Source organism: Molothrus ater, chromosome 5 (genome assembly GCF_012460135.2).
Source record: "Molothrus ater isolate BHLD 08-10-18 breed brown headed cowbird chromosome 5, BPBGC_Mater_1.1, whole genome shotgun sequence".
Classification (NCBI taxonomy): Eukaryota; Metazoa; Chordata; class Aves; order Passeriformes; family Icteridae; genus Molothrus; species Molothrus ater.
This window is the reverse complement of record NC_050482.2, coordinates 38,029,933-38,042,936: the sequence shown is the minus strand read 5'-3', so window position 1 is coordinate 38,042,936 and position 13,004 is coordinate 38,029,933. Positions and strand designations below refer to the sequence as shown.

Below are 13,004 nucleotides of genomic sequence, written 5' to 3'. Positions count from 1 at the left end.
CTTTGGGATGCTCCTTCTAGGAACCCCCTATAAAATGCAGCTAGAAGAAATATTCGCTACAGTGCTCTTGAAGAGATTTTAAATTAAGGATTTTTAAGTTCATAGAGCCTCTATGTTCCTTTGCTGTAAAGAACTGAGGCCCCAAGAGTCACTCCACTGTCTCACAGTCTCTTGAGGCATGACAACACTCCAGTACTGATATGCCAGGGAATTGAATGCTTCCAAGCAAGCCACCAGCTTTCTGGGCTCCAAGAACACCCTACCAGTGCTTTTGGGAAACTTAACAGGAACTGCAATATTTCAGGGCAATGCCCCTGGAAACACAAACACCCACACTGCACAGTGGCACTTTTTCTGAGAAAGTAAATCTGTCTCCAAAGAGAGTCCTTACATATCTCTATCACCCTGGGCCATGGTGCTATCAGCTCAGGTTCCCAGGGAAACATGCTTTCATTACCATGCACCTGAAATCAGCTGAACCAAGGAATGACAGAAAAGGATGAGAAGACCATCAAGGTTGTCACAAATTCCTTTGCACAACAAAGAATCACTGCTAATAATACTATTATTAGACTGGCAAGTTTTTCCAATGATGGAGATACTGTATTTTCCACAGGCAAAGTTCCTCTGTTTAACTACTATTACGGCTGGGAAGTTTTACTAAAGCCTAACGAGAACCTCCTGGGGTATAATAGAAGCCCATAATTTTTATCTGAATGTGGAGACCACTTAGCTCCATTTGGGGTTATGAAGAACAGCTTATCCCAGGGGACTGCAAGAGTGCTGCACCACGCAAATGTTACTGGGTTGCTTCTGCTCGTGCATTCACAGTGCATCATCCTGCAGACACACTCCCATTTTTGAGGAAAGGATTTTTTATTGAATAGTTGTTTGGTCAGAAAATCTCCAAGCAGCTTCCCCAGGCACAAATGCAATACAAAAGTGTGTGATTGTTTTCTGATGATCTGTAATACCAGCTCACAAAGTACCAACTGATATCAAGTGAGTTGAGTTCTATGTTCTTATTTTGTAAGAGAAATAACATGAAAGCAGTAGAAATTCAGGCAGTGTTCTTAAGCTCAGGTTGATGAATACCCTCCAGTCCATGATCCCAATTAAAAATTACTGATGAGAAACATCATTCAACCTACATTCAATACAATTTGTTCACAAATGCAAAAGATTTAAGAGTTGATATTGTGTTACTTTACATTTATCTCAACTCTATGAAAATGTGCTTGATACAGATGATTAGACAATAAACATGTAACAGTGAAGTTTAGTCCAAGCTCATACAGAATAAAGCTCTTAAATCAGTTATAATATAGCGAAGACAGATGGTACTGGATACATAACGCACATTAAAGACACTGTTATCTGCTTGATAAAGAAATAATTCAGAGCACTAGACAAGAAGCTGAAATTGCTGACAATCTGAACTCCTGCCAACTGTCCTGGCTTCACTGGGGCTGTGTGAATTTTAAACACGCATAGTCCCAGGTGTCCACAGTGCTGACTGAAATTTCTGGCAGCTAGTTCAATGCTTTTGAAACACTGCTGGCTTCCCATCACTAGTGGTCACTATGGGGAGAAGATAGGCGGTTTCTGGCTGCTTCTGTTGCTCTTTCTGTTGCCTTGGCTCTAGTACTGTAAATGAAACACTCGGCACAATGAGCAGCCTCTTTTCTTGCCAACCCACAAGGCAGATACCTCCAGGGCATTAGTGCTGAGAAAAGGAAGGGTATGACAAAATGGGGAAAGAAACTAATTTATTTATGTTCCCTAGATTCAGTGTGTCAAGAAACTCTGTGGAGCTTGGCCCTCAGAGACCAGACAAAAATGCATCTACGAAATTGAAAAGTCAAAGAGATGTGTGATTGCAACAGATGCCTTGCTTTGGAGAGATTTGGGGAATGGTGGGAAAGGGTCACATGAAACCTAAGTAAGTGGTGTGGAAGGGTTAGCTGAGGAAAGACAGAGATATGGAAGTCATTTATGGCACACATCTGGTATTCCAATGTGCACAGCACTCCCTTGACATGAAAAGGAGCCCCACCCATGTATGGAAAACAAAAATGTTTGTCTTGAGATCTGTCTTTATAGAAAGTTCTCCAAGTAAGTTTGGTGTCTTGTGACAGGCAGAATTCACCACATCACTGACAAACTACTTAAAATTGATAAGGGAAAAATGAGAGGTTTCCATGTGCATCGTAATGACCTAGTGCAAAAGGGCTGGCTGAATGACACTAGAAGGCCCCAGAGTAAAACTGAGATGCAATGGTAAGATGCCAAATTAAATGGACCTTAAAAATCACTTCAACAGCTCCAGCACATGCTTTTGCCTAATCAGATCAAAGTATTTAGCTTGGTTTTGTCACACTGAGATTCATTTTGGATTACTTTAACAACATTCACTTGCTACAACTAAGGGTTTTGGACCTCATTCTCTGTTGGACATGCTCCCCAGGTAGCACTGCTCTGTCCTCCTGATTTATTGGGGATTACTTCCCCAGCTTAATTGTTAGATTTCTGTGCTCTAGAGAAGTGTGTCTATTTACTCAGGTGGACACATAGTATTCTTTGTCATTTCTTCCAGAAGGCCTTGCCAAGGATCAATTTCCAGAGCTCCCCTAAGATCTTCCTGTACAAAAATTGAATTGTTTAATGAACTTAGTGGGGCTGGACTCTTGTCAGAGAGGTCACAAACAACTGTCTATTCATCCTCTGGATACCAGTATCTCCATACTACTAGGACCTTACTACAAGCCCCCACAATCGAGGCATCTAGCAAAGTTTTAGGTTTACATATATGTACTGGATCAGCTGGGGAGGCTGACTAGCACTTTCTGATAATGAACAGTGATACGAAAAATGCTGCAGGCAAGACAGGAAGACTTGATTAGGGGACACAGAGAAAAATAAGTCATATTCAGTAGCCTGTAAAGATGTCTGCCAACAGGAAAGAAGAAGCAGATAAAGCAGACAGCAGCAGACAGATAGCATGAACAAAGAGAAACAAAAAACAAAAAACCACAAAAGAAATAAGATAATACAACAGTAAAGGAATTAATTAACTCAGAAAGAAGGCTAAAATCTTATCATCCAAGTCATACAACCAAAACACTACAATTAATATATCAGATTAATCTCAGAGAAAATTCATTTTAGAAGCATAAATGATGGTGCAGGGCTCTTGAAAGAAGGAAGTCTAATGATGGGAGGAAAACTTTGGGAACATAAAGAGAGCAGTGCAAGGATCAGCCTGAGGAAGCCAGACCAGAAGACCAGTGTGCCTAGCAGGGATTGCTGACTCCCAGCAGCTGCACAGCTTTGTGCTGGAGAGGACTCCTGGCAACACACTTGTGACTACACCATCAAATGTGTGTGAGTAGCTGAATCAATCACACTTTCAGGTGACCAGAAGTAAAACATGGTTGCATTTTGCTACAGGTCAATATTATGGACTCCCTGAAGGGACACCCTGTAGTTCCACCTCCCTCCTAAAGCAGGTTCACCTAGAACAGGTTGCACAGGATTGCACCTATACAGGTTTTGAATGTCTCCAGAGGCCACTTCACAACTTCTCTGGATAGCCTGTTCCAGTGCTGTGTCATCCTCAAAGGAAAGATTTTTTTTCTTGAAATTCAATGGAAATTCCTGTGCTTCAGTTTGTGCCCTTTGATCCTTACCCTGTTTCTAGGCACAACTGAACAGTCTGCCCCAGCCTCTCAACACCCACCCTTAAAATAATATAGTGCAGAGATAGGATTCAGTGACCAAACAAGTTGGTTTTGCAAATAAATTCTTTCTTCATTCCTATAGTTTTAAGTCATTGCTTAATTTACCTTTCTACAGTATCAATGGATATTTTTTCACTTTGTTACTGTTTAGTGGCTCAAAAGCAAAAAAGCAACCTACCATGAGACCTGATGAATAATTTTGCAAGCAGTATAAAAGTGGTGCTAAAGAAATACAAATAATACTATACCCACAGTTAGAAAAATATTTGAAAATACAGTGGTGTTTTCAGACATGGTTTTGCATAAAAACACTCTATGGTCCAGCTGAACAGCAAAACTCCATCTGCTTCAAAGACAGCCAGCATTTCACCTCATGAATCCAGCAGCTGGATTCTGTTCCTGTGTACATATATAGGAATAAACTTTTGTCTATATGATACTCAGGGAAAAAGAATGTGCTCTGAATACTTGTGTTCAAATATTTTGCATGACTATTAGCAGTATAAAGTGTTCATGCAGTCAGCCTAAACATTAGTGGGTTTAGCAAGAAAGCAGATGGACCTGTTGTATGAGACTTAGGTACCAAAGCACAAATTATGAAAATCTTGAACAAAAGTGCATTTGAATAAACTACACACAGAATAATTTAAATCATTAGCAACTTATTATTTGCTTTTGTAAACTAAACTAAGTTCATTACAATTAAGAAAAAAGGTAAACATAATCACCTCAAACTATTTCTACCACAGTTTTCATGGCAATATCACTTTTATTAAACCTCAAACTTCATTATGTCCACAAACAAGAAAACAACCAAGACTACATGTGCAAGTTCTACAAAACCATGTGAGATGAGAGAAACAGCAAGGGAAAAGAGAACTGATGTTTGCTGCTGTATTCCCAACCAGCCTTGGCCTGTGAGAACGCTAACACAAGCGACAAAATTCTCAAACACTCAGGTTTGGTGAGAGTGAAGCTCATAGAGGAAACAGCTGTGTGGCAATGACCTACTGTATTGACATGTATAACCCAAATTTATTTTAGAGTTCTTAGCCCTTAATAGATAGCAACAGGATACGTCACAGTGACCACACGTGTCAATCTAAGTGCCTTGCAGGCAGGATGAGAAAACCTGGGACCCACAGTGCAGCAAATGTAAAACACCAAAGCAAGCACTGCAAAAGGCACTGCTTTCAGCAGACAAGAGCCAAAGTTAACCAGATGATGATTCATACGTTCCATTGTCTTTTGCAGATAGGGACCCATACTTTTTCCCTCAAAAATCGGTGCTGCCTTATATGTAATGATATATATATAACATAAGCATACAAGAAATATGTTAGTCAGATTTTACTCTCAGTTGGAAACTCAGACTAGGTATTCACTACATTTTAATTGAAAAACCTTTTATCTGACCATTTTTATAGTTACACAGTCCCAATATACAGCGTTGCATACAACAGTCACGCAGAGATATCACATGGATTAATGTGTTTGCTAACAAAAGGTCTGTTGAAATTAGCACTTACAAATGGTCAAGCATTGGGACAACACAACCTGTAGTGCAGAACTTGCATCTGCTCAGCAAACCTGAAGAGACATTAACAGCTCCATCAGATCTCTGCTTAAAACTACTGCTTAAATAACCTACACATACTTCTGAGGCTACCCAGGTGTCATGGATCTCCATGACTGATGAAGGAAACAGCATTAATACTTTTAGGCTGATCCTTTGAAGCTTACTAGTAAGAAAAGCATTAAAATAATGTCATATTCATAAATACCCATCCACCTTACAGTCCAATCCCCTTTTGCAGAAAGATCTCATGAAACTTGCTTAGAAGGTGAATAAAATAGCATCTTTCAAAAAATGGGCCAGGAAGAAAATTGAGTTAAGGCCTGCCACTAAGCTTTAATGGGAATGTCAGACTTATAAGGAGGTAACACAGAAAGGCTTCAGAAATTAGTAACTTTTTGAATGTTCAGCACTTCTATAAATCCAGGTGGCTGGGGGAAGTTCTAATACCACCATGTGCACAGCCTGCTCTTACTCTTTATGGATCATCTTCTAAAACTGCTCAGCAGACTCCACTGAGAACATAGAGAAGGATGTCATGGCTGGTAGGTTGATTTTGGGAAGTTGGTTCGCTTTTTGTTCTTTAGAAAAACAGTCTCTGAAATGACAGGTATTGTGAAACCAATGAAATGGCAAATTGGTATCACAGTCTGTGTCCATCCAGGCTGTTATTTTACTCACTAGAAGTTCAGCAGAGTTCAGGACTACATGCCTTGGAAGACCAGTTGGTCTCACACTAATTACTAACAGCTCCCAAGTGGTTTAAATACTGAAGGCAAGATGCTTTATATCTTTCTCCACACTTTTATAAGTAAACAAGAAACAATTCTCAGCAGCCAACATAACCTTTTGCCTTTTTCATGGAAAACAGTATTTGCTAATCTAATTTACTTTCCATTGACTATCCATTATGGAACAGCATTAGAAAACAAGCAAAGAATATTTTCTACGAAAAAAAAGGAAACAAGCAGGAATTGCATTGTGTTGAAAAATTATTATCTTCAAACTTATATTATCTTCATACTCACATGCTAGAAGTAGGCTGTTCATCACTTGTGGTTATCAAGAGACAAACAGTTTGCTCCTTTATTTACATTTCTGTATAGGATGTCTGATATCACCAATGCATCATCTCTGGGAGACAGGGAGATGTGACACAGAAAACTCCAAGGGAAAAGTTAAGTGGCATGACCAAAATCTCATGTGTAAATATGTGGCAAGTTTTAAAAAGGAAACCAAATGTTCAGAATCCCAACCCTATGCTTTAACCACAAAACCAACTTTCTTCACTAAAATGGAATTAACACAGTAAGTAAAAACAAAGAAAAAACAAGTACATAAATGTGCATCTTGCCACTGTAACAACCAACAACTCTAAGGACATTTAAGTATTCTCAAACTAACTAAGATACAATTAAAAATATATGTTTAATTCCAGGGTGGTAATCAGTTCCACAAACCGAGAGCACTAGAAAAGCAAGAGGAAGCAGCCTCACAGCTTGCCGAAGCTGTGTAAACCACACATGCAGGCATAATGTACTGACTGAAGATCTACAGAAATATATGCTGCTGACAAGAAGGGACTCAGTACTCATGTACAAAACATGAAAAATGTTTTCAACTACAACAGAAAGCCTAGTTGAAAACCAAGCAGAAGTGTTTCTAAAAGTTAATTGGGACTCAAAAATAATCCCCTTACAAAAGAAAAAACCCTAATCAGTCTAAAAAATATTGTGGCATCCTGCTTCAGATAATCAATTTTTTTTTTAATCACAATGAATTGGGGCTAGATAGAGGCTAGGAAGAAGCTATTTTGCAGAAGAGAAAAGCACAAGTACTGTTCACTGAGAAGCTGTTTTTCTGGTTCAGCAGTTCTGCAGCAAGAATAACCAGATCATTTGAAAATTGAAAAGAAAATCAATTGCATGTTTTTATTTTAAAAGACACTCCCTGTGGGAATAGGTGTGGGCGTGAGATCTCTTTTTAAATTTCATAATATAACATAATGCTGCCAAGATTTTTTTTTAAATACTCTGTTTACTGGGTGCCAGAATGATTTTTCTCTCCTTATGATTCTACTGATGCTTATCAAAATTAATCTGTGAAGTGAGTAACAATAACATTTAAAAACAGAATATTTATTCAGACAGCAGCACTGAGCAAAACAAATTTTCAAGGCTGCTATGGGAGTTCAGTGATGACAGCAAAAGTCTATTTACTCATTTACCCCTAAGTTCTGCATGCAGAAAGTTTGTATCAAAGTTTTTTTTAAAGCAAATATTTTTTTTTTAATATAATTGAGTTCCACAGGTAAAGTTTACAACTAACCTTGCTATCTTCGATCTCCTGGGTTTTTCCTTGAAGCGTTTTCCTCTCTCCAAAATCACAGGTTGACTTTAACGTAAGCTGACAAGAAAGCATCGAGCTCTCTGCCCCAGTAAGCTCCAAGGACTTTGGTGAGTACTTCTGTGAGCCAGCGGGGCCAAGGCTGGGTATCGGGAGGGCAGTGTGGACAGGCTTTGACCCTACGGCTGGCTGCCTCAGCTTGGAGGCAACCCCAAGCACAGGCATGGCTTCTATAAAAGTATCTTCCTTCTGCCAAAGAAAATGCTCCTGACCTCAGTCTGGTAGGCTCCAGCTTCAGCAATTTCAGAGCAAATGCTTTAAACAAAAGTAGCAGTCATCTTTCCAAAAAGTCTTAAAACAATAATATTGCGAGTTTCACAAGGAAGCAAAATCTTTCCTTCATCTCCTCTCCCCTCTCCCTCGCAGCCACTCACACGCACTGCTCAGTGAGTCAGTGGCTCTGTAAGACTAAACGCTCCTCTGGGGTGTGAACTTTTCTTGAAGGTAACTGCCACAGAGCTGCCTGTCTGGAATTAAAGAACTCATAAACTCGCTTTCTCTTCTTCCTACAGCATTCCAGGTCTGTGCGTTAAGTGAATGAAGGATGGGAGAAAAGGAGAGAGAGAGAGAAGAGAGGAAACCTCCCCGTACTCCAACTGTCAAAACAGCTCAGAGACCACAACACTGGAAGCAGAGACCTCTTCCTGACTACATAAATAACCAGCCCACATCTCAAAAAAAAACAAACCTCTTTTTTTTTTTTTTTTTCTGTTTAAGGGGAAAAAAAGGACCTGAGTAGTGGCCAAAGCAAACAGCTGTTGGACGAGTTTTCATCCCGGAAATAATCTCAGCAATGAAGCTGTTTGTCTGATTCCTGGCTATTTTTCACTGCTGACAACCATGAGCTACGGTGTTTCATTCTCTGCTCCTCCCGTGAAATCAGGTTAAAATCGTGCAAGAGCGTGGCTAGAAACAGACACTGAATCACACTGCGGGTAACGTCTGTCTGTGCTATGAAAAATCCATACAAAAACAGAGCAGGATATAGGAGAATTTCAAGCATTGTTCGAAGATTTAGTCAATACAGCTTTCAGAGCTCTTTTTATTTTTTTCTTTCTTGGCGGTGGTGTTAACGTCATCTATTCAGCATTAACACTTCCCTTTCTAAAAACATTGAAAGCTCCATGAAGTCCATGTCCAACACATCGTTTCTGCTTGTTGCTCACAGAAATATTCTTTCTGGCAACCTCAAATCCTTGCACATAGAAATACAAGTCAGGCAGGCAGAGCAGGCTCCAAAATGAGTCATGATGGACAGTCCAAATTGTTGAGCAGCATAAACACTTACTTAAAAGAACAACTGTAAATTCCTTTGAGATTCTGTAGCAGGGGAAACCCTTTTAAACTGACATGAGGAAAAAACCTGTGCAGAAACATCACACCATTCAACTCCTATGGGATTTTATCACCCAGCATTATAGACACTGGGTTTTTTGTTATGTCTTTCAAAATAAAACATAAGATGACTTGACTTATTCTACCCCAATATACTACATGGTATTAACTACAACTTCCTTGAACAGTATGTACTATTACCACCACAGATTAAAAGCACAAGAGAAAATAAGAGCCCTCTGGACTTTTATGTTCTCAAAACAAGGATGGCAAAAGTTTAAAAAGCATTGAAAAGAAGTAAATGAGAAGCAGACTAAAAAGATCTTAAATCATGCTATTTTGCAGAATAAATGTGTGATGCCTGCAGTATTGTCCTCTATCATTCATTTACAAAGATCACACTGCCACAGTAAATAAATTCAGCTCTCTGTATTGACTTACAAATTACTCCATTCTTGCTTATGGTTTGTAGGAGTGAATTTAACCTGTTGTAGTAATTTCCTGAGTTTTGAAGTGAGAATACAGAGAATCAGCAAACACATTTCAGCATCCTCTGTTTATCTGCCATTTGCTTTTGCCACCATTAACAACAGATGCAATGAGTTTTGTGCAAGAATGCACAGAGGTAGCTGCTCTGCATTTTAGAAAACTTCAGCCCACAGCATACATCAATTTGCTCCAGTGATTGGAATATTTTTGTTCAGTGTGATACTTCAGATCTTCTGCAGAGCAAAGGGGAAGAAAGCTCCTTGCACAGTCTGTATTTGTTTTCCAGCATTATAAAGCACTGAGGCTGTGTAAGGAATTTAGATTTCTTAGGCACAACTGTTAACAGTTAACACTTCAGAAAATGCACATATGCAAAGACTGAAGTGGACCACAGGAAAAGAGGGATTTATCTCTTGCAAGGTTTGAGAAGATGAAAAATCCTCATGAGAACTGTAACCCAATGATCAAGACAAAGAATAAACTACAGCCATGAGACAGATACTTTCTTAAAAAGAACTTTGCCAAAAAATGTAATTGAATCTTATTACTTCCCGGGGTTATAATTTTACAAAGTAATGCACTTTGGTAATCTTGCTGATCTTCTTTTGAATATGAATGATGAGGTCATGATACCCACAGTCTCTTTTGCAACCCATTTTCCCAGCACAGAAACCCTAAACTTAAAGTAATAAGTAAGCAAACTTACTAGGAGTCATAACCAACAGGATTTGGAAACAATGATGTGAGGCTGGTGTTACTGCTACTCTTTCGAAATAATTTTTCATTATATGTTGACTTTAAAGCTAGTACCAGGTCAGGGCCATCAGCTTCAGAACCCCAACTACCTAGAGTTTGTACAATGATAAATCACAGAAGTGCTTCTGATCTATTGAAGATGCAAAGAAGAGTATGTAAGATTCTTTGCAGGAATCATGAAAAATAATTGAGAAAAACAATTTTACTCTGTAAGTAAGAATGCAGCTACAAGCTTAGTCTTCCTTTTCTTGTTTTCTCTAATTCTAAGCAAATGATAAATAAACAAACATCTGCTACTCTTTGAAATCACTTAACTACAATTTTTACTTGAAAGCCCTTGTGTACCTCATGGTGAATGTAGATCTTATGAAGGCTGTCTTGGGGGAAAGAATATTTAACAACTAAGCTTCAGTACCGTTTTCCACACAAACAGGGAGGTACAGGATAAAGCATCTGTGGACAACATACACAAACTGTCACCACCAGATGCAGGTGCTGGTGGGATGACCCTGCAGGCAGAAGGTGTCCAAAGATTCTGTAAGGGAAGGAATTGTGGCGAAAGGGCAAAGTTGGAAGCTGCAAAGAAGGGCACATTGTCAGGCAACAAGCTGACCATGTGAGTTTGGTAGTATTTTCCTCAGTATCTCTGTAGTGGAAAGCTAAGTGACTGTCAAGCAAGGCAGACAGGGACAACCTAAAGTCAAAATGAGGATGATTTAGATATATGTGAATAATGTCCAAACAGAAAAAAAGGCATATCTATGAGAAATAGGGGTGGAGAAGGCTATAACCTGGAGTTACATGAAATCAAACACAACACTCTGGCATGAGGGACAAAAGTATTCCAGGTCAGAACAGAGAAAGCAGTGAGTAAAAAGATATGACTGACATTAATAAGGGACACACATATTCACTTGTTTACATTAAACTGATATATCTAGAAAGGGGCTGCAGAGAAACAGGTCAGGCTAAGCAATGTTCAGAGAGGAACTGTAGGTTTGTAATTTATCCTCTTGGACTTTAGAGTAGACATACTCCAGCCAGACAGGTAGGGGACATCATCTGGATTCAGGAGAATGACCACAGATCCTGACTGAAGTCCTGACACAAGGGAAATGATGTGCAGAAAAGGTTGAAGAGTTATGAGGAAAAAATAGAGGGCAACATTTCAAATGAGATGCTAGATAAGAAGATAAAAACGCAAAGAGGAAACAAAAAATTGAAAAACAGAGCAAAGGTCAAAACACAATCTTTAGTAGTTTTGTAGTGGCAGTTCCAGTGATATTTTGAAGGTAGGGCCATTGTTTTAGCTGATAAAATAGTGACAACCTGGCTGTAAAAGCAGGACTGTGAAAGTGTCACACATTTTTACAGAACTTATAGATTATAACAATGATCTGTACCTCAAAGTAACACAGCATGTATACATTCCGTATAATAGTCCCCACATCAAAAAAAAAATGTAATATTTGTTTCGAATAGCAGGAGATAACACACCTGAAGTCTAAAACACTTCATAAAAGAAGGTATCAGTCACTTGTAATGTTATGGTGAATTTTTGTTTCCAAGACTGAACAGAAATAACTGCACAACACCCCAGCATATATTTCCTTGCCTTCATTGAGCCTGATACCAGTACAAATCCCTTGAAGGCTGCTCCCCTGCTGCACCCCCAGCCCTCAGACAAACTGTTCGCATGAACTGAACAGACAGCTGGCAGTGTGTCCCAGAGCACAGGAAATATCAAGAGAGGGGACACCTGCCTCAAAAGTAGAGCCAAGATATTTGTTTGCTCCTTCTGCTCTATGATCTTCAACAAGGAAGCTCTTGCATGTGTAGAGGGTCAAACAGGAAATGTCAGGGGTCCAGAGACTGCAGAGCTCTGTTCTGAGCTGTTTCCCCTCTTCATCCCACTGGTGTAGCAGCTGTGTATAGAGTTTACATGAGCCAGGCCAACTTCAGAATGAGCTGATACAATCTCAAGATTTTGTGCTCACTGGTTTTAGGTTGAGCAGAAAGTTTTCCCCAGCTGGGGATGGACAACTCTTGAAAAAGCAACCAATGGTTCTAAAATACTGGACGTACCTGAAGCAAGATGATTTATTTATTTACTCCAGATAAGACAGGGTTGAGCTTTAAAAATGTAAATAAGACACTGTTTGGTGTAACAAAATATGTTCAACCTGTCAGATAATGATGAGACAAATCCTTCAGCTCCGACTCATGTTCCCAGCATAATTCTATGGACAATATTTTTTTTATTAAAAAAATCAGGTGAAACCATTAGTCTCAAGGCAAGACATTTAACAAGTATTTAATCCTATCTGCAAGTATGTAATGCTACTGAGCAAGTTGCTGTTGCTGTTCTTAACACTTTTGTATTTCAAAAGATATATAATCCAAAGCCCAGTTACAGTCACAGAAAAAGGTGCATCCGGCTTCCTAAAGGAAATCCTTCTGCTTCGGCTGAATGTTTGGGGAAGTTTTCAAAGAGAACAACTTTTAAATAAGGATACAGTTTTATCATCTGAACAATTTGGCCTTTCAAAACTCAGACAGGAGTTTAAGGGCTTGAAAGCAGTAACTGATAAAGTGACCAGTTTTTCTATAATCAATTCATGCTGTATGTTTGCAACATCTTCCATCAGATAGTTTCAAACCTTTATGTGTAATTTAGTAACATACCACCCTGTGAAGTATGT

At 39.1% G+C, this 13,004-nt stretch overlaps 1 protein-coding gene across 8 annotated transcripts in view; it reads right to left on the bottom strand.

The window, feature by feature from the left end:
- NAV3 (neuron navigator 3) overlaps positions 1 to 13,004 on the bottom strand; it is a 509,813-nt gene that overhangs the window by 245,280 nt on the left and 251,529 nt on the right. For 3 of the 8 annotated variants that reach the window (XM_036400273.2, XM_036400272.2, XM_036400274.2), the window contains exon 1: positions 7,645 to 7,946. The exons of 2 other annotated variants lie outside the window; for them this stretch is intronic. In XM_036400273.2, coding sequence (XP_036256166.1) covers positions 7,645 to 7,887 — 243 coding nt within the window. In that variant the 5' untranslated portion in view covers positions 7,888 to 7,946. Of the gene's footprint in view, positions 1 to 7,644; positions 8,085 to 13,004 lie in introns of those variants that run through there. 3 more of the 8 variants (XM_036400271.2, XM_036400270.2, XM_036400278.2) reach the window with 3 other exon arrangements.